General features: G+C 37.8%; 1 protein-coding gene across 1 annotated transcript in view; it reads right to left on the reverse strand.

The window, feature by feature from the left end:
* Window positions 1-11,735: 11,735 nt before the first annotated feature.
* LOC148426599 (uncharacterized) overlaps window positions 11,736-27,968 on the reverse strand; it is a 36,285-nt gene continuing 20,052 nt past the window's right edge. Inside the window, exons 10-11 of the mRNA XM_088410923.1 lie at window positions 22,579-22,731; window positions 11,736-12,035 (exon numbers count right to left, since the gene is read on the reverse strand). Of these exons, the coding sequence (XP_088267049.1) occupies window positions 11,868-12,035; window positions 22,579-22,731 (321 nt within the window). The 3' untranslated portion in view covers window positions 11,736-11,867. The remainder of the gene's footprint in view (window positions 12,036-22,578; window positions 22,732-27,968) is intronic.

The raw sequence follows: 27,968 nt of genomic DNA on the forward strand, positions 1-27,968 counted from the left end.
TATGAGTCGGGCTTGTTAATAAAGCGAGTGTCATCCACGGTGAAGGAGCTCCCCTTTATAACAAAGAGCACACAAGAGAGCAACACGCTAGAAATTAATCACAGCGTTTTCTGTCATTGACTGATTAAATCATTTCCGAAGCCTTGAGATTTGCCTGCTGGCGTGTTGAAGTATGTTTGAGTATATGTTTATGTGTGTGTCTGCGTGTGCGTCTGTGCGCGTACAAGACTTGATTTATGACGGAGAGCGAATGGTTTTCTCTCTCAATCTCTCCTGTGAATTAATGAGGTATAAAAACTAAGGCTGGCGCTCAGTCAAATACTCCAGCATCTACTGAGCACTTGCTGCAGGATAACTATTGGCAACAGCATTGCAATTGTGTTGCGCATACAAAGAAAGAGGACAAAAAAAGAACCCCTTGTGGCTACTGAGGCGACTCATCGACCTAAATTGTGACGTTAAAAAAAAAACAAGTCTTTCACCCTCTATTTTTGTTTGCGCTCCTCCGAGCCGCCTCTTTGATTCCAGCAGGTCAGTAGTGCTGCATTCATCTCCCCCCTGGCTGTACTCCATACGCAGAAGAAAAGGCACAAAAGGCACAATTACGCTTTGTATGCTCATTTTCTACCAAAATAGACGTCAACATCACAATGACAGAATTCTGACAATGGTGCTAAAAGGCTCGAGACCTTCACGGAACACGGTGGGATGTGACTTTTTTTGTGAGTATGTGTTGACACCTGGCGTCTATTAACCGGCTGCTATACTTCAAAATTCCTCACTCTGAGGAAACTTAGTTCCAAAATGTGAATTGAAAGTGGAGTCAATCAAGAAAATGTGGCAGAAAGATGAAATTCGGAGGTTTTATTATAAGGGGTCAAACATTCCTACACTCACCAGTGCAATGATGTATCTGATCAAAGAAGTCAAGACAAAAAATCTTTTTACAGCAACTCTATGTATATGTGGCCACACTAGTCTGAACACAGCGTTCAAATTTATATTTTGCTTGGAGAATATGAAATAAGCAGTTTTGAAAATGATCAAGGATGCCCAAACTTTTAAGTACCACTGTACCTTTTATATTCGGGTGGTCATTCGCCTTGTACTTACTGCCAATTGCTGTCGACTTAAAAAGACATCACAGCGCCTACGGGCTCAGTTTGTTAACATCAAACTTATTATCAATTCAAAACGAGTACAGCCTAACATTACCACATTAGAGCAAAATGTTATACCACCTTCCACTCAGATCATTGCAAACCTCAGTGGCCAAATCTCCATTTCTCGTTCACAAAGTGAATTTAAAAAGGGGAGCAATGTCAGTGCACAAATAATGTTTAAGAGGTGTCCTCCAAAAGTTTCATGCATACAAATATGCTGTTTGATACTTTGTTATCGTCACTAAGCTTACTTTTGTGGGCTTTTGAGGAGCAGCTCAAAGAGTAAAAACACACTCGTGTCGAGAGACAATGCTGCAATACAACACACAAAATGAGTGGCTCCGGGATGTTTAAAAGTTTGATATCAAAAAGTCACGATTCAGAACGCAAGACCAAAAACAATAACACACTAAAGAACACTGGCATATTTCTGGTTTCTTGATTTTCTCTATATTGGTTTATGTTTGTGTAAGACTCTTATTCTGCAGACTGCAACTTGTATATTTTACAATGGATTTAAGGATTAGAGGAGGCCGTAGGCACAGTGATACTCTTAAATTTTGCAGTTACCCAAGGACACCACACTGTCCGCATGCATGCACATGTACGCACACATTAACGCACACAATTCTGTACTGTACATAGACGGAGGTGTATTAAGGTTTAATAATAGTAAGATGCAATGCTCGTAGCAAGAAAGCATGCCTAATTCCCTGGTTATGTTATCTCAGAGAGACAGATGTCCCCAGCAAAGATTACAATATGGATTACCGCACACAGGCACACAAAAACAGCATAGGCACTTTCAATGCAGAAATCCATAAACACATTCTATCCTCAGACAATAGAGTGCGTAGCACAGCAAAATAATGACTTTTCTCAGGGTCAATTTGGAAACGTAATGAGATCCTGAAGAACCCAAGAGAAAGTTTGTTTCCATTCCCCCAAAGTTTCATTCGTAACACTTAATTGACTTTGACTTCCTGACATATTGATTGGAGGGGGAAAAAAACAACATATTTCCCCAATAGGATGACTTTGAGACAAATCCAAATGCAATTTAATGATCACCTTAAGCTCCTCGGCGCCGCGAGTATGAACCCACGGCGACTGCCGGCTGCAAGGACCGCAAATCTTTTCCGAGGTCAAACGCACCGCATCCATTCAGCCGGCTAATCCATCCAGTGCAGGCAGGAAATGGTTCCACGGCACATGCGAAAGGTCACATGATTAATGGCGTCCCACGGTGGCTGTCAGAGAAACCCTTGGGTCACAAACCCATGGCTTCAATTATGTCATTAATGCACTTTGAATGCACGGTCACGGCCGGATTGTCACACAGATGACTGACGTGCTTTTCCTGGCTGTCAGTGGTCACTCGGGCAACGCCCTCTTCTTGGCCTGGATCTCTTGTTTATTTTAGCTGTGAAAAATTTATAATTTGTCATTAATTATTGAAGAACTTTTTTATTTATTTTTCCAAGCACAAATAACACATTTTGCCACTTGTGGCCGAATGAAAAACGACATGTTCTAGGTTTAGGTAACGACCAATCACGGCTCATCTGGTTTCTGGATTTTGGTCACGTGACATTGACCAACTGAGCTGTGTTTGGAGGTTTTATGAATTATGAACAAAATATGAGCTTTTAAATGCTGCAAAAAAGTGTCCAAAATTCAAAGGAAAATTGGGTAAAATTCCAAATGGGGCTCGACCAATATACTGTAGTTTGTTTGTTTTTTTGTTTGTTTTAGGCCGATGTCGATGCATAGCTTACAAAAAAACGGACTCCTCATTAATCGAATGCTAAATGTTAAAGATTATCATGGATACAATTGAACTAGAAAAAATCTCTGTGGGATATTAAATTATGTTCTGCTTTAAGTGAATGGGGAAGTTTGATATTGGCTTATTCTTTGCCACCAAGGAAACGTTGCCTTGTATTCATTGATCTCTTGAACGTAGTTGATTAGAGGGGACCCAAATTTCATATGGTCCAGACTGGGAGAAACCTTGCACCATCAGTTTGTGTGGGATCTCTTTGGACACCCATTCCTTCTTAAAAGACAATGCAATGCCAAAGTCAGCCGGTGGAAGGTTCTTCTAGGTGGGGCAGCTTGATCAGAGTTGAACAATTGGAGGGTGAGAATATCTTTATTGTTGGTAGATGAGGGGAGCCTTCAATCTTTTGAAAGAACCTTTCCTTTGGGTAGATTCTGTTTGCTGGATGTGTGAAGGGTCAATGTTTGATGAAGCTGGCAGCAAGAAGAGTGGGAATGAAATGTCCAGGTTATGATTCTCATGGTTGTGTTAAGATGGGTATCCATGTGGTGTCTGCAGATTGACCTGGAACAGAAGGGGCATAAAGTACTGCGGCAGACTACACAGGGGGGCAGTGCCGAGATGCTTCGTGTGGAAGTTGATATGCTTGGGGAGCAAGTTGTTTCTGGATTTTACTTAAACTGCTGTTCCTTGAAGGAAAGGGTCCTATCAATGATCACGACAAAGTAGGCTGGATTAGGGGTATATTTAAAGCCCATCCAGGTAGGTGTTAAATTCTTTGGCAGCTTTGACATTGAGGGAGATGGAATGCATTGGATACCGTTTGTGCTGGGCTTTACTTATTTGCCTTTTTTTATACTTTATGGGAGGACAGACATTTGGGTGACAAGAGACGGGATGACACACAAATCCCACAAGAAAAGATGTTTTACGAGATTGAGTCCACGAGAACAGGACGAGACGAGATTTTGACAAGATTACAATCTTTATAAAATGTCGAAATGTGTTGTTTGGTTGTCTGTCCTTTAGAATTGTACCTTATTATCATATTTTTATATTTTTTAGATAATCAACACTTTTTTTTAAACCAAATTTGCACTGAAATTTAAGACAGGTCTTTTTCCATTTTCTTTTTCGGTGAGTGATGGCAGACCCACAGAAGACAAATAGTGATCAGTAGCAACTGCAAGCGTGTCAGGATGTCAGCATCATAGTGTGCAGTTGTGATTTACGTCTATTAAAATGCCTCTGAAAAGTAATCCGAGTGCTTCGAGGGCACTTGAGCACGGCTAATTCATGCTAGACGCTGCGCTAAAGGTCGGCAAGAAGCACTGTACGAGAAAATGTCCACGTAATAACGTCTTTTTTTTAAAGAACTGAGCTGACGATTGAACGTGATTTTAGAACTATATTGTGTTTACTCTGGGAGGCGCGACTTGTGACTCACTCTAGGAGGAACAGTTTGCGCAGTAGAAAGAATTGTCACCGTCGTTGTGACATGCTTTTGGGAATAACTTTAAAATGATAGAGTTCCAACGCGTTCATGCCCGTACAGTATTTGGTATGGTAAAGTTTATTTTGAAGTATTGACTATCCTTCTTCCCACATTTGCAGGTGTATTTTAATGTCATGCATTGCATTCCGCGGTGTATTCCATTACATGCAAGGCCCAAAAACTCCCAAAAATGTTAAATCACATGCTATGCAGGGAAATAAAATCTAATGGAATTTTAATCTCACGAGATCTCATCGTGTGAAATCTCATCGTATGAGATCTTGTCCCATCCTGGCCAATTATAGTACGTGTATCCAAAAAACCTAAATGGAATGTTATCTTTAAAAAAAAAAAAAAAAAAACCTGTGAAGATGCTACCTGTGCATATGCCAAGATTTTGTCATTAGGATGCATTATGTATTGAGAATGATGAGAAGAATCTTGCAACCCATACAAAAGTGAAAGGAAATCTGGGCTGCTCACCAACATTTAATGGGTTCTTTTTTGGCTTACTTCTTAACTTTTACATCATCAAACAACCTTAGAAGAAACAAATATATATCATACTCATGAAAGATAATAAAGAAAGAAAAAAAAGTAAACTTTGCAAGGATGATCTCCTTCCTCTCATTTCCAAGAAGCAGTTTAAGTGAAAGTCTCCAGGCTCCTATTGTTTCCCTTTAAAACCTTCAAGTGGAGTGCATTTTTTTAAGTCACCCATATAGACAGATTAAAACCCACTTAAAAAAAAAAACATACTTGTGCTTTCAGCAATATGAAAACACCCCGCCAGTGTGTTAGTATGTATGCGTGTGTGTGGATGCTTTGTGCGACTGTCAGTGATTAGTTTGCACTCAGGATGTTGTTACAACAACACATGCGTTACAGAGCTGTAAATCCAGGATTATTCTGCCATCTATTTATCTCTTCATAGTGGATTATTAAAAAAAAAAAAAAAAACACCAAGAGATAATCAAGTTCTTATTAAATATAGTGTTGTTAGAGCCATGAATGGCAAATTGGCTCACAGGTGTGATCATAATCAGATAGGGTAAAAAAATGTTCTGGGCCATAGTGAAAGACTCCAGTGTCAACATACGATCATTCATACAACCGTTTTCAATCAGGATTGCCCTCTTTGAGGTCGAGTGTTTTAAACTATCAATCCTAGCAGATTTAGGGCGAGAAAATTGTGATTGATGGATTGTAAAGATATATTTTGTTTGTTCAAACATTTTCTGAACATTTTATAAAGGTTTTATGGCAGCAGTTTGACCCTGGTTATTTTTTTTTATATATATAAGTGGAGGCAAATGGGTTTAAATGTATCTATTTTTGTGGAAATGGACAGTTGAGGTGGTGGTACTTAAAAAAAAAAAAAATCAACATGCCTCCCACACAAACCAAAAAAATATGTGTATCATGCGGCATCTTTCGGTGCTGGCGCTACCATGGACTAAGCGTCTCATCTGAAGATGCAACACATCAGCAAAGAAAACATCGTCTTTGGTAACAGATGTGACACCCTGAATCCGACCTAAATTGGAACTCTTTGAAAAGATCTTAAACATCCACTGGAGGAAATGTAATGCTAGTAAGTTATTAATATTAGTGCTGCACCTAATGATTATTTTATAATTAATCTAGAGCTGTTACTATTTAATCTTTTTTAAATCAATGATCATATCAATTACTAGTTCAAATAATTGAGTAATACCCCCGCCATTTTTACGACACCAACAAAATTTACCTATGATAACTGGTTAGCAATTGTGATTAGCATAAGCACACTTACCACTTAAGGTCAACATTCACTCGGGACTGTTTACTTTGCACATAAATACATAATAATAGCGTCCTTAAAGTCACTTACAGACAATGCTACAACAATAATTCATGAGTAAACCGATGACCTACCTGTTAGTTACTTTCATGCTTAATATAGATGGTAGCTATAGTTTTTTCTGGGATAATACAGCCCTTCGTCCCTTGTGCTTTTTGGGAAGTTAATTCCCTTCTTTTGAGAAGCTCCGTGAGCCAATGTTGTTTTCAACGAAAGCCTGCCAACTACTAAATAAGTAAGCGCTTTTAAGCACAAAAACAGCAAAAAAAAAAATCAGCCACTATGTGGTGCACCATTACAAGCAATGGAGCCGAATGTCAAGACGATTTTGCATGTTTAATTTTTCCCCCCGGAAGTACTGCTGTGGTATTCCTTTTACACTTTGGATTATTTGAATATGAATTTTTGTCACTCATTTTGCATTGGAAATTATCCTAAACTTCTGACACCTCGATTAATTGATCTAACTTGCCGCCATTGCAACGCTGCATACACCTGCAAAAAAAGGTCTGTGCAGAAAAGGGGCACAAACATGGTTCCAGCAGAGTTTCGAGGTGGATATTTTTAGTTGACCTTATTTTAAAGTCGACTTAGCCAACTTTTTTCCAATTGGTTTTTAAATTGGATTTAAAAAATGTTTTAATTCCATACATATAGTATATTCAAAACCATGACCTTATTTCATATCGATTGCAAAATATGCACCAACATATTAATTATGATCCAGTATCTACTGTAGTTGGGGGCTTAAAATGCCAAAAAAATAAGCAAAAATGCTGGTTGTTAGGTGCAGTAAAAATGGACCTCTGACCTCTATAGCTGTCAATAACAGTGAAGGACAAAGGTGAATTGTAAACATGCAAACAAACATGCTTGTATTGAACTGAGTGACAGACACATTTGGCTTTACTCCACTGCAGTGAGATTTAAAGCTTTTAGCCAACTAATCAATGAACACACTTTTGCTATCTCAAACAAACACACACACCTACACACGCACACACATGCACACACGTACATAAAAGAATTAAAAAAAAACATTCCAATTAGGTATAACACAATGTGAAAACAATGGTTGGCGAAAGACCAACTACATTAGTATATTTATTAAATGTATTTATTTTCTATTACTGGTATTTATTATGATTACTCTGGCCTTGGTCTTAAGAAACTATTCCAGTAAAAACTGAACAGAGGCAGAGTGCGAGTGTCCTTTCCCCGTGATTGAATGTGCGTCCTTGTGTGGAAAGCGCATCCTGGCCTCTCAGGGAGTACAAAAAATACTCCGGTGGTGCTGATGCTGACATACAGGTGAGAGAATGGCCAAGGATTTGGAGATTACCCCAGGCTTTGTGCGTCCACCATGGCCCACTCACAATAGGTCAGCTCAGAATAACTAGAAAGGGCTGACCGACCATGTTCAGTCACCCCTGGAGTCATTAATCACACAACTCTGCAGATGAGGCAGCACCATTGCGCGCGCACACACACACACACACACACACACACACACACACATGAAAAAGGCAGACACACCAGCTCGTTGTAATTATGCAGCCAAATGCTGGATGACAGCCTCGCTGCAGGTAGTCAGTCCTTACAGCCTACACTCTTGCTACATTATCATACACTATAAGCATCACACACACACACACACACAAACGAACACATTGTTGCAAAAGGCCTCGGCACTCTAACAACACATCACATCAAGTCTCAGATCAGTGCGTTTCTTCCAGAGCTTTATTTGACATCTCCTTAGTCACAAACACACAGCAGTGGAGCGGCGCATCCCAACCTTGATATGCGCAAAACAGGTTGCTCAGCTTGCAGCCAGACGATAATCAGCACCAGGATCTCAGATAACGTTCCCAATAAGCGACTATGGAAACCTTCAAAAGGGCTTCACAGGCGTGGCTGTTTTAGTGTGTGTGATATGCACGGTGAAATGATCTGGGAGCGAATATGCAATTGGCTCAAACACTTGTAGGGTTTGTAATTAAGATGCATCTTTTCATCCTTTCGTCTTTTGTGTAATTAGTCATCAACCCTCTTACATGTCCAACATGCCGGAGTGAAAACACACAAACATTTGGTCGATCACAACTACTGCACTAAAAAACAGGGTCCCCAAGTTCAAAATGCTTCAGGAAAATCTATTATGCTGAATTTGAGACGGAAGTACAAAAGAGGCAGGAATAAAGATGTCTTCTGTCACTTCTACTCATGTTCAATCTTAATAAATGATAAAAAAAAAAAAAAATCAATCCTAATGTGTTTTTGGAGGGGTTGATGATTTATTATTTGATGGAATAATCAATAGGATAATATTATTTTGAAGAAATTTAATAGTGGCAGTGCTAATACTCACAAAATATTACATGTATTCAGCTTTTTGATACAATTTCAGAACAAACCTTAACAGATCGGTACATTGTTCCATTTAAAACATCTGTCAACGCATAAAACTTTTCACAATAAAATGCCAAAGAATATTCAAAAAATATTTTAAGATTTTGACATTTTTTTTACCGGGAAAGTCAATTACTTTCTGCATGTGCATTCAAGAACATAATTTTGAAAACACAGAACATTGCATGTCAATAAAAGGTACCGAATTGTGGAAGGAATTACCGTAATATCAGATTTTCAAAACTCTAAATCACTAAAACATATAAAATTTAAATTAAGAAGTCCCTATTAGAAGTATATCTACTTTGAAGGTCATAATTCATTCTTTATAACTTAACTATAGATTCCAGGCAAATATCAATTTATTCTATAGGATATAGAATCTTCATTAATCTCATGTAAAAAGCTGAGAATTGTGTCAATCTTACTGAAATCAAATATCAAATCATCTATTTAGTGATATACAAATACAATGATGTATTTAACATGGCAGTGATATTGTGAGAGACATAAATTCCTATGCTTTGCTTATGTCCTTTAGTTTTTAAACAGTACACATATTATTTCTCTGTATTTTACATGTCTTAAACCTTCCAGTATATGTTTGAAAAAAAAAAATTCAAATGCAAAGCATAGAAATAGAATTGAAAACATATCAGTTGATACGTAATCAAACACCAGTGTGCAAAATGTACTAAAAAATTAAACAGTTGGCATTCAAAGGTTTAGAACAGGTCAAATTAAGTGCAACTGTAAGACATTTTGGGTTCATTATGAAATTTCACCCAAAAGCTGTGTATATTCAGTATATGCAAGCTCTTCAGTAATTTAACATGTTTAAACCTTTGCGGATTGGCATTTTTTAAGACGAAGAGTGAATCATTTAAATCCGCTTGTGACCTCAACCACTTTTCCCCCCACTATTTAGTGACACAACTGTCACTCTGACATTAAATAAGCACTTTCAGTCGCGGCATAGTCTGCCGCTAGATTCTCTGACCTTGAAGATTTGTGTCTGACATTTACTTGGGTAAAAATGACAAAAGGGTAAACTGTCTAATACAGGTTTCAAATTGACACTGATATTGTGTCAATGTCAAATCTGATCATCTTTGAACACAAGGGAATGACAGTACATTTATCGGTTTAGTCTAAAAGGGCATGTAACAACAAAATTTAGGGTTGTTGGGCATGGGACGATATCGGATTCTGACGGTGTGATACCTTGAACAAAAATATCACAGTATCGTGTTATTGAAATTACAGCTCTACTATATATAATTGCCAATTTTCTACATTATAAAAAGTTTTTTTAAACAAAATATATATTACATCATTTGTTAGAATAACAAACATTCTCCATGCAAAATCAAAATAAATACGTCAATAAATTCAAAACAAACCTTCAGGAGGAACACGGCTTTTTCTCATCAATTAATCTAAACATGAATTATTATTTCGGGATGAACACATTCAATTTCTCTCTCTCTCTCTCTCTCTCTCTCTCTCTCTCTCTCTCTCTCTCTCTCTCTCTCTCTCTCTCTCACTCACTCACTCATAGTCGCCTGCTCGTGTTTGAAAGCCGAAAATGTCAGAAAGCCGACTTTGTTTGTTTGGACGTGGGGAAAGTTCGATTAGTTGGCCTTTTTGATTGGGAAAGATTGGGAATTGTAGTTTTTTTAAGACAACTTGCAAGTTTGATATTTTAGCCATTAACTTGAAGTCAAAGGAGCATTTTGCAGGCCGCATAAAATGATGTGGAGGGCCGGATCTGGCCCCCGGGCCTTGAGTTTGATACCTGTCATCTACATTTGATAGACTGCTCGCATCCTACCTCGTGCAGCATCACATAAAACGCTTCGTGAAAGTAGCATATGATAACATGTTAGCCACGGTACCGCAGTAGCAAATTTACAGCTTGTGGCACTGAAGCCGACAAACCAGGAAAAGGACAATGTGATTGGTTGCTGCAGCAGAGGAAGACTCACATGTGATACACAATGAGAGCTACACGCTGCAGTCGCCTATTCAGGCAGACGACGTAGGAGGGAAAAAAATCCTTCTATAATTGCGATAGATTGCCAATCCGGTTATCGTCCCATATCTAGGGTTGATTAATCTACCCTTGTTCTAATAGATGACTTTGAGTAAGGGCCGACATATGTTTTTTAGGCCGATCCTGTTGCTTATAAAGAATAATTTTTGGTTCACAGAATGCATTGTGTAGCGTACGTCATATTTAACATATTTATGCTTAATTTATGTATTTAATATATTTTTAAGGTATTGCAATCAGACTTAATATTCTATGAAAAGTAAAACGCACAACTTCCTTGTACTGCTCACCTAATCATTGCTTGTGAAGAACTGAGACATGGAGAAATTGCTTCATTTTGAACAGCGGATCCACAGAATGACCTCATCAACACATTTTATTGTTTATATTTAGGGACACAAGTTTACAGTATGGATTTATGTGTAAGAAATAATGCCACCAATTAATTGTAAACAACTGTTGTAAATGGTTAGAGTAGGCAGATATTGACTATACGGTTTAATTATTTTTGGCTGAGGTTTGAAAAGCCTTTAACGGACGATTTTATTGGCCGGGCCTTAACTTTGAGTACTCAAATTACCCTTTTAGGTAAGATCAAGTAAGGTTTTCAAGGAGAGCCAACTGGCATATCATGCATAATGTGTGTGTGTGTGTTTTTTTAATACCTGGTTTAGCTTATTAATTGGGTTTTTACTTGTTTATGGGGACCGCTTGTCATTGTGCGGCCATTTTGGGGGGCCCCACTAGTCCAGATCTCTTTTTGAGGGTCAAGACTCGGTTTAAGATTTTAGGTTTGAAATGGAATTTAGTTTAGATTTGGGTAAGGTTTAGGGGTGGGCAATCTTTTGTGATGGTTAAGGTTAGGAGCTAGGAAATGCATTACGACAACAGGATGGTGATAGTAGGATGATAGTAGGACAAACCCGTGTGCGTGTGTTTGTGAGTGTGTGTATACAAGATTGTTTAAAGAGAAACAACATTGGTAAACGGATGACAGTTACAGTTTAATCTTGAATTCAGTTCTCGGATAAACAGGTGTGACATTTGACCAATTGGAAGGCACTTCCAAGTCATTTAAAATGGATAATATTGCTTTACAAAACAAGGGACGTTGGTCAGTGTTCCATTGGTGTATCGTCCTTAGCATCATCCTCGTCACTAGCAGGTTCATAGTCTTCATCAACTTCAGCCTCCTGGTTCTCCAACTCTCCTCCGAGCTCGCCCAGCAGCTGCTCCACGTGCTCCAACACGGGCTGGTCGTCGCAGCGAAGCTTGCTGTGCAGCTGCCGAACCAAACCAAAAATTAAAATAAATAAAAATGACCTGAGTGTTCAGTTTTTTTCACAACTACATAACGGAGACAGCTACCACGTTCACTTCCTCTGGTCAATATTTATTGACATCAAACAACAGAGCGACTACTTGTTGCCATTGAAAGAGGCCGGTTGCTTAATTACAAGTTGGAAGACCAGTAATGCTAATTAGAAGACACACATTTGTTCAATACATATTTATGTTTCAAGTATTTTCAAGGTCATATTTTTGCCAAGAGAGCGTTGCCTAAAGTAAATTATAGCACCTAATTCATTCAGAAACAGTCATTTTGGAATCTCTTTGGAATTGTATGAGCTTCAATTGTAGGGGCTTTTTTTTCCCCTTTTTTTTCTTTTTAATGTGTTGCTTTTGTCAGATTTGACAAAATGTAAGTTTTGGCAATGCATTATAATGTAAGAAGTGATTTCTGCGAGTGGGCTTTTCATTCTTTGGGATAAAAAGAAAAGCTAACTTTAACCAATCTATTGTAATGCTGAAAACAATAAAAAAACTAAACAAAAAAATACCTTTGTTGCATCACTGCTTCTTCACTTTTTTTATTTAATAATTACACGATGTACAAGAAGTTAGCGGCTATCTTTTGCAAAACATTTTTTAACGTACTCGAATCGCTGCTTGCCACTATTTTCCTTTTACTTCTTATTGAAACCTTTCCATTAATTTGTTGGTAAAGGTGGATGATAACCGAATGCGGGTGTTGATAAATTTCGAGCATTTCAATTATAAACGGGTCTCTGGGGGCAAGCAGACCTCGGTTGCGGAACGCTAAGAAAATGAGCTTGACACCAGGTTGTAGAATCAGAAAATAAATCAATGCAATGTGGAAAAAGGTGCACCTATTTCTATCCCGATTGCTTAGCCCGGCTAAAGCAATCATAATCAATAATTACAGTACGGTGAAACGTAGATTGCAATGACGACATGGTGGCATCATCCCCTGGGTTCACAAGTGCGCTCACCGTGTTACCGTCAGCCTTCAGGAAGCGCACATCAACACGCCTTTGCAGTGATATCAAAATCTTTGAGCCTCCGGTCCCTAGCCGAGCTCTGAAGGTTATTAGAATTCATATTTCTTGACTCCGACTGACCTTGAGCTACAAAATCCTGTCGGATCCAGTCTTGTGATGTAGTCATTTCCTTCGTTGATCAAGTCCTTGTGTCCCTGAATTGCTACGCTATCGCACTGGGCCACTGAATTTAACGGCGCAACATTAAGATGTCAGCAAACAGCCACTTGGAGCTGAAGGGAAGTGTACAGCTCTGGCGTTTTAAGTCTCTAAGTGCCGGTTAGGACGGTTGAATTATCCTAGAGCAGCTTGCATGCTGTCAGCGAGGCCGGCGCAGATCACAAAACGCTGGTAAATAGGTTTTTTTCCCTTCATTTGGCAAATTAGCTTCTTTGGTAGAACACCCTGCTACGCACAGAGGGGAAAAAAAGAGCGTTCGTCTTCCTATTGCTGCTGCATGTGGCCTGCAATGTTGAGTGTGCAACATAATTACTGTAAGTAGATCACAACGGCCTCGGGCAGCGTTTCTCAAAAGGTGCCAAGTACCCTTGGATGAACATTACGTTTTTTTTCGTAGGTTCTGCATGTATCATCAAATCTCATTTAATGCCGTCACGGGAACAGTGCATTTTCTTTTCAAATTAAGAGCAAATGCAATGGAACATGACCTTATTTCCATTGTATGCCTTTGTTGTTGTTGTCATTTTTATATGGATACACGTTTTCATCAGACAGGAAAGGCCCAGCACTCGGTTTTAAGTCTTTTTTTTTTCCATCCAAAAATGTTTTCCACTGGTTAGGGCAGGGGTGGGCAATTCCAGGCCTCGGGGGCCGGTGTCCTGCATGTTTTCCTGTTTTCTCTATCAAACACACCTGATTCAAATGATTAAGATTATTCTCAAGCTCCAGCAGAGCTTGTTGATGAGCTAATGGTTTAAATCAGGTGTGTTAGGGAGAGAAAACTGGAAAACATGCAGGACACCGGCCCTCGAGGGCTGGAGTCGCCCACCCCTGGGTTAGGGAGTACTTGGCTGAAAAAATATTTAGTACGAGGGTAAATCTTTGAAAAAAGTTGAGAACCATTATCCTAGGGCATACCTGACAACAAAAAAGTACTACAAATGTTAACTATTAAATTACAAACAAAACTCACTACCATCGACAGCTGAAAACATCAAAGATCATTTTTTTTCTGGGCTGGGAAGGAATGTTATCTGCAGTGGATGTCAATCTCCAGGTAAACAAAGGGAGAAAGAAGAAACAGTACAGAAAAATTGATTGTGTTTTAACTACTGATTTACTACTCACTAGTAAACTCAACCGGGCATGTTACTGTGTTGTTGGTGCAGTGTTCTAACAATCCAAATTTGTTGGTATTATGTTGAAAATATGTTGGTGCTATAGTCAGTACAGAAAAATTTATTGTGTTTTAACTACTGATTTACTACTCACTAGTAATCACAACCGGGAATGTTACTGTGTTGTTGGTGAAGTAGTCTAACGATCCAAATTTGTTGGTATTAAGTTTAAAATATGTTGGTGCTGCTCTTATTTCTGAACATACAGACAAGTTTGATCTGTGTTGATGGTATGCTGTTTGTGACCAGACAGTTGAAAAAGAAAAGTTTTAAATACAAACAAAAATGTAAAAATCTTCCATGCACCATCTTCTGGATAAATATTTGATGTTATAACTTGCGGCTTGTAGTCTAGTGAAGCTTATACATAACGAAAATAGCTTTTCGGTTAGATTTTTGTCGGTGCATTTTATAATCTGTTGTGTGCCATAGTACAAAACAATATTGTTAAAATACATTTTTACTTGGCTGACAGTAAATTAATTAATTCGACGATACGCCATTTTATACAAAATTGTGGTCGGCTGTAATGTCATCATTTGCAGTGTGAATAATAACTTTATGGTTTGGTTTCCTCAAATAATATGTTGTGTCAATGTTTTGAGGGGCAACATTACAACCTTGATTACATTACAACCTTATCAAATTGTATTTATTTTTTTTAGGGTTTGCTGTGTTGGTGTTTTTTTCTGGGGGGTGGGGATGGGGTTGTGGGGGGGATATTATAAGAATATTTGTGCTGATGCTCTCTGATCAGCATACAAGTCGGTGATTGGCGACCGGGCCAAAAAAGTCCTGGTCGTGTAAAGTTTTAAAATGAATGTACACCCACAAAAATGGAATAAATGGGGAAAAAATTATTATCCACAAGTTAGATTAAATAATTGAAGCCCAGGTAAAACTAATCCTCCTCAAATAAATGTTTGCATTCACTGAAAAATTGATAAAACCATTACGGGTAAATCAGAAAGTTATTTATTTACAATGAACACTGAAGCTCTATGCACATATAGCTATGCAACACAATATCAAATTTGCTATCTCAGTGAAATATTGCAGACAAGAGCCCCAAAAAGTTCCCTACGCAGCCTGCAGATTTATCTCTGTAAAATACTCCGCTTGTGTGTAATTACTGAACTCAACGGGGGAGCGGGGTGATAAAACTGCTTCCTCTGCCACTGAGGACAGGAAGCATAGCGCTGTAATTCTCAGCGTGTAAATGCAGAGTAAGCAGAGCGGCTGCAGAGATTTACGCTAACGACTTTTTTTTTTATTTTTAAGCGAGAGAAACAAAACTAGACAGAAGTAGTAATAGTCCATAGTAAAAGAGTACTATCTAGCATACAAGTGCAGGGTCGCAAGGCCAAAAGAGAGGAGACAAGTGTGTGTGACTGCCTTGCGATAGCAGCGGGCTCCAAGCAACATCCTGACACGCATTGTCAAGGGAACTCATTTGGAGCATAACAATGTGCACTTGCTTATGTGTGGATGTGTGTGCGGGTACATTTAAAAGGATGCTTTCTCCGCAGGTTGCAGCTTCTAAGCGCCAGGGGAAAAAAAAAAAGAAGGGGGGGGGGGTGCATGACCCAGCCACACGGTCTGACGCACTCCCACCTCCTCAGCCCCCTTAGCATCACAATGCACACTGGCACACTAGAGAGAAGAAAAATAAAAAGACATTGATTGTCACTCTGAAATGCCTAGAGATGTCTATCCTCCCCGTGTAAAAGTTGGCTGTGCTCACACTCGCTGGAGCTCAATACAATGAATAATTGCATCTTGCAGCCTTGGCTGAGAGTCTCTCACATTGTACCACGGGGTGCATAGAGGACACCCTGGACAGAAGATACACTATCCAGTAAGTATTCTCTAGCTAGGAATCATATTGTCCAATCTTTCCGTAGAATGGAATTTCGTTATGCTGGAAACAATGGTACCGACGGTTTCCTGCGCGAGCGTGCAAGTGCGGTAACAGCCGTTAACAAAACACAGTACATGTGTAACAACACAGGCAATAAAATGCAAAAATATATTGTCCGAAACCTAAACTGCAGTATTCGGAACATGTACGGTATATGAACTGCAAAATGCAAAAACATGGTCCAAAAGCTTTACTGTTAATAAACACTAATACTACAACCTACACTGATGAAGGACTTCAGAAATCAGAAAAAAAAATACTGCTGAGGCTGAACCAGGAGGAGTTGGACAATTTTAAGTGAGTCATGACTGATCGGTTATCGGAATCGGCAGCACAAAACCCAGATCAGAACTAGCTTACTTCAAAGGGGAATACTTGGATTTGAAACAAACTACATCTTTTGTGACACCGCTCTTAGAACTTTTCTGACACACCCCATGTATTATCTTAAATAGAAATCTTAAATCTTGTATTCTTGTGTACACCAACTCCAAAAAATACAGCTTGGCCCGCAATACATCTGAAATCAATTCTTTACACATTCTGCACACAATGATGCCAAGATCAGATCTCATTTCTCGCTTGTTCACAGCCCAAAAATCAGCCAGGAGAAGCGTTGTGTGCAAGTGTGTGTAATCACCTAACTTTTTCAAGGTCCACTTTGCTTTTCGTTTAGGTCCTTGTCACAGCCTGAAGCACTTTCTACTGGCACCTTCACCACATACACAGCAGGGTCCCCTTTTATAACTGACTATGCCAGCAAAATAACTTGAATCGTGTGCAAGTTGGAACGTGATTTCGGATTTATTTATTTATTTAAAGGTCAAAAAATCAGTCAGACATCAATCTTTGCTAGTACAGGGGTAGTAGTCAAAAAGTAAATACTTGTATGAAAAATACTTCAAGACCATAAATACATATGTACCGGCATATCAAAATAAATAAATAACTTCCCTTTGTGAAGTATAACATTCTTACACCACTGCGCAAACTAGTTCATCAAGAACCTTGAAATGTTGCGCTTAAAAAAATATTTCACCCTTTGATGCAGGTTGTCGCAAATTTGCATCAAGCTCTTATATTCCACATACAACCAAGTTCCCCTGTATTTCCCCACTGCTAGTTGATATATTACCAAAACTTAACATTTTTGGACTAAAACCTCATCTAGTTGTGCCACTAACATGAGGAGGTAGGGTGCCTATTAGGTAGGATGGAGGTAGGATGACTATTTTCATCAAGATACTCGGCAGCTTCAGTTTGATTCGCGGCTAATAGCTTTTAGCCGCTTTTTGAGTAGGAAAAAGGTAGGTAAACGTGTGTTTTTATAGTGTACAATATAGTAGGAGTGGGAATCTTTGAACTCACCGTTCGATTCGATTCTGATTTTGGGGTATCTGAATGAATTCAGAATCGATTTTCGATTAAAAATGATTCAATCGAAATTGAGCTCTCCTTCAACCTACATATGATAAGAATCATCATACGTCATACAACTTCTGTCTGCTTTGCAGGACATAATAGAAAAGTGTGAAAACTGTTACCTAAGTGAAAAATATGAATGTGTCTCAGTACATTTATGGGCGCTTCTACAAGATGCGTGATTAGCTCCCAGCGCAATCATCAACGAATGAGGAGTGGATGCTCATCGATGAGCAATGAGTAACACCCCCCCCGCCAACTAGTTACTAGCACAGTTCCTGTATAATGTTTCATAATTTAATGTTTAGGTAAATATGTGTACTTAACTAATCTTTGTCTTAATTTATTAAGTCTAAATACTTTTCATATTTAAAAAATTCTGGTACCCACATATACTTGTATGAAAATTCTTGGAAGGGTGGGAGGGAGTACTGCTTTGCGGATTTCGGTGTCCGTGGGGGGGTTTAGGACACCATTAACCGCGAAAAACGAGGGAACGCTGTATTGGAAATCAATTCAGCCATTTAAGAGTACAAATTAAAAACCTAGTCAAAATGAAAAAAATCAATACAGTAGTTAGCTGAGCATGCCATTTACATTCTTCATACTGGTTTGCTTTCTCATATTTAAATGTGAAAATGTTTCATGGTTATTTTCATTTCCAAGCATGCTGAGCTCCCTAAACAACAAAGGTATACGTATCCACAGCATCATGACTGATTTTCTCTGCCTCATGGATACTAAACCAAGCCGCATCACCAGGTTACGTGCAATTTCATAAACCCCGCTCTAATGGGTGGTTTGGTTGTCTGTGATGCACCATGCGGTCTTTAAAATTAAAGAGATGCTAACATCAAAGGTAACCAATACGGAATATGCCTTTATTCTGACTGGATCTAATCGTCTATAGCAGACCTAGCCTAAGACTTTCTCTCACTATTGGACAATTTCAACATCACACAAAGACATTAATGGCTCAGAAAGGTCAGACTACAACACCTCAACCTAGCTGTCTCTGACCATCAAGCCATTCTTTTCACTGAACATCTATCACTTTTATGAACCCCGACAATTAATACATCAGCTTTCAGACACCTTCTAGCGAGTCTCTTTGTTTCTCAACCTTTTAACACCACGGGCTAGTGTCACATGATGTCTTGATTTCATTGCTCACTCCAGAAACCAGATTGTCTCTTTTACTCACTTGTACCACCAAATTAATAATAAGAAGCTAATTCAATCGCCAAAAAAAATCAAATAAAAAATACAATATAATTCCACCCTCATAAGAGAACAGCAAAGCAACCCAAGGAATCATATCTTGAAAGCAACTAAAGGCTCTTTGTGTAAGCGAGGCTTTTGTGTCAATACTGGTCAGACATTAATTACTGAGTAATGCAAGGGATATAAATATAGGTCTATGTGTATTCAACTTTAATAAAACTTGCTATCGATCGTGGACAGAATACAAGAGCAGTAAATCACAATAAGGTATGTCACAGATTGGATCCTAAGTAAAAATCAATTCAAATGTGCGCTTAGTTTAGAGCATAAAAATCCAAGAATATTATTCTTTACTAATTTACATTTTCTGACACACTCGCTTTGGCCTGGAGGAAAAGAAGCTGCTAGGCAACACTCAAAAGGACCACTGCTGAGTCAGCCATGGAGCAATTGAAACGAAACCAAGTTATGCCATCAAATATCACACTTGATTTGAAGAAGCCTCAAGTAGAAAAACTTGGCAGCCATTAGGCATTCAACACCAACAATTTAGAGTCCTTTGAAAAACAGCATTGACAGCTCAAGCTTCATTACTGTTTTCAAAGTCACTTTGAAACGCTTTAAGGACTTACAAACGTTGACTCAAAAATCTACTTGCTCAAAAAACTTCCTATGCAATAATATTAATAATAATAAAAGATATAAAAATAATAATAATGTAAGTTGTTTTAAGAAAATGTTATTGTGCTTTTTATTATTGATTTATCGATTAATAATCACACTAATAGCACCAGTGTGTTACATTTATTAGTTATTTATTCTAAAAAAAAAAACTATAATGTTCAATAACATGCAAATAAATGTGCTCTATCACTTTGTTTTGTTTTTTTAATATATAATTGTAAATCTAGTAGCCTAGCACCACTCAAATGGAGGCAGTTGTTTTTAGCTACTGATAGCAGAGGAGGAAAACTTTCCCAAATGTAATTCAAATGTCTTTTGGATGTCGGTTTGTGTCTTGTGTAAAGCCGAGCGAGTTTTCTGGTTTGTTTGCCAATGGCGAATAAAAACAGAAAAAAGTGATGCCAATCGTAAATAAGAGAAGGGCAGGGAGGAAGAGAAGAAACGGGGTGCGGAGATTCCACCCAATGCAGACCAATTCTTCTTCAATTATTTTAAGGGGAAAAAGAGAAAACAAGTTGTTTCCGGGAGTAACTTAAAAAAAAGTGACCCAATACAAATAAAGCATGTGAAGGTGGTACGTAATGACTCCTATCTTTTTTTGGGGTAGGTGTGTGTGGTGAAGGCCAAGGTATCTAAGCTTATAATAGCAACAACATCCGACCAAAATTTGGTAACAGAATTTCATCAGGATTGCATTTCATTTCAGGCGTGCAATTCACATTGGCCTTGGCCATGGCTAAAACATTTTTTCACCTCATTCTCTATTAGTGTCTTCCTTTTTCATTGCATTGATTTTATTTCATTTGGTAATGCTTTCTATCCCCACACTTTGGCTTCTCATACACATGCTGACTTGCTTTTCACTGGCGCACACTCGCCAAATGACCTTCCTGTCAAGATTCCTCTTTTTACATTCCTGCGCACACACAGCCACATACCATTGTGACCAAATATTGCTTTTTCCAGCATATTCCACACGGAACATTCTTCCATTTAGTGCCAACCTTCCTAGTTAACAAAGCATGTTTGGCATCTTTATTCCTTTTTGGGAGTGGATGAGTTTTGAGACAAAAAACATTTCTCAGCAAGGCTGAAATAACTGATGATGGTCACACACACACAAATTGGTTTTGGAGCTCCGCTTAAATTTTTGGTATAGAAAGTCATGGACGTTTCATGACATGTGACCACCTTGGTCCTACCCTTCCCACAATCCTTGCCAATTAGATCCCTCTTTAGCCGCATCAAATAGAAAAAAGCTTTTGACCTCGAGTTGTCCCATTTACTTCCGTGAATATTGCACACACACACACACACACACACACACACACACGCACACACACACACACACACACACACACGCAAGTAAATATAGTATTCGTCTTTTCCAGTGTCCCCAGCAGAATCTTAGCTCTATCTGACAGACTCAAATTTCATTTCACGTCAGGATTGCGAGTGATTTTATATGCACCACTATTCAGCATCTACACCTCAACTGATTTCCACCCACACAACAACAAATGCACACCGGCACATCCACCTCAGATTCAATCTGTTTCTTTCGTTTCGTTATCCTCCCTGCTTCTGCCAGGGTGTCACAGTTTTTATTCTTGTCCTCTACACAAGCAGCTCTCAAATGGGGGTGGGTGAAGACACTTTGGTGGATACCTGAGATTTTTAAGCCATAACAGGAACACAAACATTTTCTTTTCAAATGAAGAGCAAATTAATTGGAACATGAAGCAACTTATATCAGAATCAGAATCAGAATCGCCTTTATTGTCATTGTATAGCATACAACGAAATTTGGGTGCTTTATTTATATTTATATTATTTATATATTTATTTTATGCTTTATTTATAGCTAAATTGTGTCTTAGGGTCTCATTTTCAAAACTTCATGAGCCTTTATTTTCGGTTTTATATGGATGGAGGGTGGCACTCTCAAATAATTTTAGAATCAATTATTCCAAAAATTAAAATGAATAATAAAAATTTATGTTATTCTGCATTAAAGCGTATTACGATTTTTTTCTCATCCAAGATTATTTACCAATTATTATGGTTTATTCTGTATTGTTTACTGATTAAAAAAAAAAAAAAATCAGGCAATACTACACAAGAGGGATAGATGTACTCGAAAATCTTTTTGAGACCGTGGTGAGTATCAAATGTAAAATGTTGATCAACACAAAAGAACGCATATAAAAGAACGCAACTAATTTCATGGACAACAAAAAGCAAAATAATTGCTATCATAATTACTAAAATCACATAACTTTGCAAGGCTAAATATAGAGGATTTTGATGAAACTTTTAAGTTAAACAATGGCTTTGACCAACTATTAAATTATTAAAACAGTTGTCAATTAATTTGATAATCGATTAGTTATCGATGAATGCATTCATTTTGACAGATTTATATTGATGTACGTTGTCATTTGTGAACATTTCACCAGTCACACTTAACTATCATTACATTTTTCTTTTTCTTACTTTTTTATATTTTTATCAAGACACAGTGGTCCCTCAGCCTGGATAGCTTTTCACTTGTTTATCAAAGTTGCTTTATTGATTCTGCGTTTTACAGTAGTTAGCTTTTGTGAAGGCAATTACACACTGCGCTTGGTTTTCATGGCGTGCAGGACGGCACAGAGACAACAGTGACATGGCTTAATCTTGCCATATTTGGCACGATTTCTAAGCGATGCAATAATAAGTAGCCTGGTTCCACATCTTGGCAATATGGATTTGAAACTGTTGCAAGAGTAAGGTCTGGTATTAATGATGGTAATGGTGAATGTATTTAAAAAAAAAAAGAAGTCAAAGTCACATTGTACTGCTTCCACAATAAGCAGCAAATTTCACAAATTACCTTCTTAGCATTGGTCAAATGCAATCTGGCCGCCTCCTTGAGTGCTGACCTCTCCTCTTCCTCCACCTCTGTGAGTATTCTCCCTTCTCTGTCCTGCTGCTCTTTGGCTCTCTCTAACTGCAGGTAGCAAACCCAGCCGGAGAGATACCACACCTGGGAGACGCAAGTGGGAAATTATTCATTATTTATCAAAACAGGAGAATCAAATGACCTTCCCTAAAAAATGTCTCCAACACCTAAAAGCGCAGTCATGCAAAGACACAACCCGATAACAATTACATTATTTTCAAAATGGTGGATGAATTTCAATGTTCGACGGTGCCACATCGTTTTGCTGATGCTTCTTTTTTGGATCTATAAACAAAAAGTGTAACAGCTATGAAATAATGGAACAAAATGCATTACAATGCAAATGAATTTCCCTGAAGACAATAGCTGTTCTGTAATAGGTTGGACTGGTAACTCTTTATTGAATGCCTGAAGCAAAATCTGTTTTTCATCTATAATTTCTAATAACTATTAAATATAGTTGTATCTCTACTGACAAAATTCATTCATTCCAGACATCATTTTGTAATGTGAATTTTTCATTTTTCATTGTTTTTTTAAATGTAAATAGCCTAATCCATTTCAACCCCCCAAAAGTGCTCCTAAACCCTTTAGACGAGGGGTCACCAACTTTTTTGAAACCGAGAGCCGCTTCTTTGGTACAGAGTACGAAAGTACACCAGTTTATGCAAAGACACAAATCATGTTATTGATTTCTCACAATAACTAAGAAACAGCTGTAGTAAATATGTAAATCAAGTGTAATATGTAATGTATAGGTCATACATGCATAATCGTTAGTAAAATTCCTAGAAAATGTTCTATCACTTGTAAACTATTTGCAGAAAAGATCTGCGGACAACTCGTGTGATACTCGGGGGCTACCCAGTGCCCGCGGGCACCATGTTGGTGAACCTTGCTTTAGACTAATAATAATATTTGTCGCAGTTGATAGTGAAAATGCAGTTGATTTATTGCCTTGAGATGGTGCTGGTGTATTGGCGGTGGGTGCAGAGAACTTTGTATAGGTCGTTTTATTTGTGTGTTTTTCTTTTACATTTCCAGTGAAAAAAGCAATAAAATTAATTTGGGGATGATTTTGAGCATGTGCATTTAATCAAGTTTAGTTTAAGAGCATGCAAAGTACTTGCTGTGTGTCATGTTGTTCAGCCTTTTTGCTAACGATGTGCTAATGTTAGGCGCTAACATCAAATGCGACCACACGTTAGTTAACTATCGATTCGAGAGGAAGTGTTCAGTGGTTTGTTTATTCAAGCCTACAGTGGTATGTATGTGTTTTTGTGTGAATATGTACAGTTAGCCATAGCTAATGTCAATTTTATGTTTTTTAGTTGTACGGTATGAACTGTTGGTGGAGTGTTGTGGATGAAGCGTGGCAAGATGAAAAATGCAAGAGCAGAGTAAACATTGGTGCAAAAAACTCATTCCTCGTTCATGGACAAGATGGCATATCAATGAATTACAAAAATTAAATCGGAGTTAACAGCTTTAGCAATGGAGCGGCGACTTTGTGGGTTGTGCCTCTTTATTATACACAAGCCATTTTTGCCTTTTGTATCCTGGATTCCTGAATTTTGTTCAGTAACAAGATTCTATATTTTTCAGACTATAAGCCGCACCTTTTTTCTCCTGATTTGGGCCGTGCGGCTTATAGTCCAGTGTGGTTTATCTGCGGGTTTTTGGTGTTGTTGTTTTTGTATTTTTTGCTAGCCTCTTGAGGACAATCCACGGGGGTGAAGCTAATGTGTGTGATTGTTCAGGGTGTCCATTTTTGGAACAAATATGAAACTGAAAAAATGTGAATCCATGGCTTTGCTAATCAAGTTTTTAAAATATAGGATTAAAAGTATATAAAAAAATGATAAATTGCACAAGCTCTTATATAAAAGTAAACAATATCTTGTATAAAAGTGTGTGACGTGTAAATTTGATATGTATATATATATATATATATATATATATATATATATATATATATATATATATATATATATATATATATATATATATATATGATTGTATACATATGTAACATTGTGTATTTAATTATGTGCATTATGCATTATGTGTTCATATATTCACTAAAATAATCAATCAAACACAGGAAAAGAGAGGAAAATGCAAGAGAAGTATTGATTTTGAGTTCAATCTGCCACAGTATCTAACTGCAGTTTTCTGTCGGTGTTATGTTTAAAGTATCCATCCTTCCATTTTAGTCTGTTAAAGACAGGATATTCCTGTAACCAGGTAAAGAAAAAAGAAAAAAACATTAAAATACCAGTAAAAACATAAAAAAAAACAAAAAAACCTTCGTATACCATCTTTCTGTGTAGCCCCGAGCGGCTTATCCATGATAAAAAGCGGGGTCTTTTTTTGCTCAATTTTTGCTGCTGCAGCTAATATGCCAGTGCGGCTTATAGCCCCAAAAATATGGTACATACCTACATCGAGACACCATTGGATTCCCGAAACACACTATAAACTTGGCGACTTGGTATTAGTTTTATTTAGTGCTATCATAAGATGTTCATCAGATAATAGCATACAAAATAATGTAAGAATAATAGCTCATTTCTAATTGGATCACAAGGAATTGAATAAAAAAATTTTCCACATTAAGACAGAGTACCGTGAATGTGAATATTTAGGTAAAAAATGTACCATGCTTCTATTATAATAACTTGTATAAGAGAACCATTACATTCATTACAGAGCAACATCAAACCTAGTTAAGGATGTTTAACCGGTATGTAACATCCCACTCTTTCTGGCATTAAAACTGGGGAAAAAAATGGCATTATTTCCTGTGTTAGTCAGCTATACAAATGCACAGAAAGCGGTAAATAAAGGGAGAGGCACTTACTGTAGACTATTCATGGAAATACAAAGCCGACAACATCAGTGGAAAATGTTTGCGCAACGCAATGTTGCATTAAAAGTATGATTACCGTGTTCATGTAGAGCCAAGATAAGCCTTTACATTGACGGCACCTGCAATTTTCTCCCACAATTCCGTTTCAGCGGCGACACAGTACCTTTCAATTAAACTGCCTCTGGATGTGCTGAATTATGCTCATTTTACAAAGACAACCTCATTACCACAATGGACCACTTTCAAAGTTATTGGGTGAAAAGGCCAGTTGCTCCCTTTTGTTTCATTATTTATACTGCAAATTTTCATACTCTTGTGTTTTCATTTCAAGTAAAATTTAGAAAAACTAAACACACAACTAAACACTCAATCTGACTACAAGGTCATTAGAAAATATATCAGTTCTAGTAGCTAGATAGCCTCCTCATTTATAATCAACAATTCCAATAAAGTTGGGGTTTGTGTAAAATATAAAAACAAAATGATGTGCAAGTCATTTTCAATGTGTAGTCATTTGAATATAGGTCAAAGACAACATATTGTTAAAGGAGATGAACACTAAAATCAGTTTGAATATTGACTATAGGTTGAAAAAGACATGCATTCTATTTTAATTACATTTTGCCCTATGGCCCAACTTCACGAGAATTGAAGTTCATATTCTGCCTACCTATCATGAAATAAAATATACTGGCCTTTACTAAATTGCGATTGCTGTGTGTTTACCCTGACAGTTGTTGCAACTAGGTAAAACTCAATGTCTTTAAAACAGCATCAGAATAAAATACAAAATATATTATGGTAAAAACATACAACATTTGAACAACTGCCAAATAAGTTCAACCTGAATTGAGCTTACAAAGAAATCTTCAAAACAAATTTGGACACAAGTTGGTAAAAGGTTTCTGTAATCAAATCCCATTTCCATTTCGACTAATCAAGCAAAACATCCACTGCCAAGAGGAAATATAATACAATCTAAGACTTCAGCAGAATCTGAGAAGCAAAATGGAGTGAATAATATGTACGTCTCAACAGTACCCAGTCGTGACATCTTTATTATGGTGAAATGGGATTAATTGTATCCGTATATTTTATGTATATATTATATGTATACACACACACACACACACACACACATGCACACACATTTTGTGTGTGTGTGTGTATATATATATATATATATATATATATATATATATATATATATATATATATATATATATATATATATATATATATATGTATATATGCATGTATGTATGTATTAGTACTGCACCATGATTCCTCCACCTCTTGAACATTCAAATTCAACTCTCTCTTAACTCGGAGGTGTGTGCATGACTCGTGAAGCCAAGGATTAACGCCCACCTCTCTTTGAGCATCACAACATCATTTTGGGCATTATTCATTGAGGGTAAAGGCAGAGGTGCACGTTCCCTTGACGACTTTGGTAACCAACACATCAAGAGGTGCCGTGCTGAATTTGGAATTGATGCTAAATATGCTGAGTGGGAAGCTACTATACCCCCTGCAGCCACACTCACAAGAAGATCAGTGGGGCTGAATAAATAGTTTGCACCACTCACGTGATTGCAGCACCAGAAGGAGTTCATCTCCAATCAAGGGAACATTTCCAGACCTCCAAAGATGAAACACTTACAAAGGAGAAATTTAATGGCCAAAAACACTATGTTCTAAAACCTCACTCAACATCCGATTTGTCTGAATTTTTCAGCCACTTTTTACGAGCAATACATGCATTTTTTTTCCCAACGATTAAATTATATATTCCATGCACACAAACCGCCATGTTGGATGTGTCGCAAGGCGAAAGAAATGGCGTAAAGAGGGGACAAAAAAAACGTAAGGCAGGGATGTCGTAGACCGGGGGTACACTGTATATATAGTTGACTGTGGTGGATTTTTTTTTTTCTTTTTCACCAACTACTGATGCCCACCGAAACTGTTTGGTTTAAAACAGCCACGACCACATGCACCACATTTTTCACAGTGTTATAGCATAATGCACACCATTTTTGGTTCAAAGGTCATCATTGCATATTTGCTCTTGGTCAGGAAAAAATATAAACCCTATTTGTGACTCATTAAGATTAAACTTTGCTTAAGTCATGTGGAATTAGTGTACATTTTCAGCAACGTTTAGTCCAGACATGTCCAAAGTCCGTCCCGGGGGCCAAATGCGGCCCATGGTCAATTTCCATCCGGCCCAAGGCCTGTGTCATAAAATCAATAACGTCTGGCCCGCATGGAGAAACAATACATTGGGCAGAGCGCTGTTACCTGCGTGTGCTAAATGCTGCCATCTATAGGCTCAGTTAGGAACAGCGAATTAGTATGTGAGTAATTGACTGTATGAGCCCCTACTTTTCTAAAATGGCGACAATCAACAAAATGAGGAAAGTTGCGCTGCAGTGTGACGCAGAGA

The sequence above is a fragment of the Hippichthys cyanospilos genome, chromosome 3 (assembly GCF_059441005.1).
Source record: "Hippichthys cyanospilos isolate Australia breed blue-spotted pipefish chromosome 3, RoL_Hcya_1.0, whole genome shotgun sequence".
NCBI classification, from domain to species: domain Eukaryota; kingdom Metazoa; phylum Chordata; class Actinopteri; order Syngnathiformes; family Syngnathidae; genus Hippichthys; species Hippichthys cyanospilos.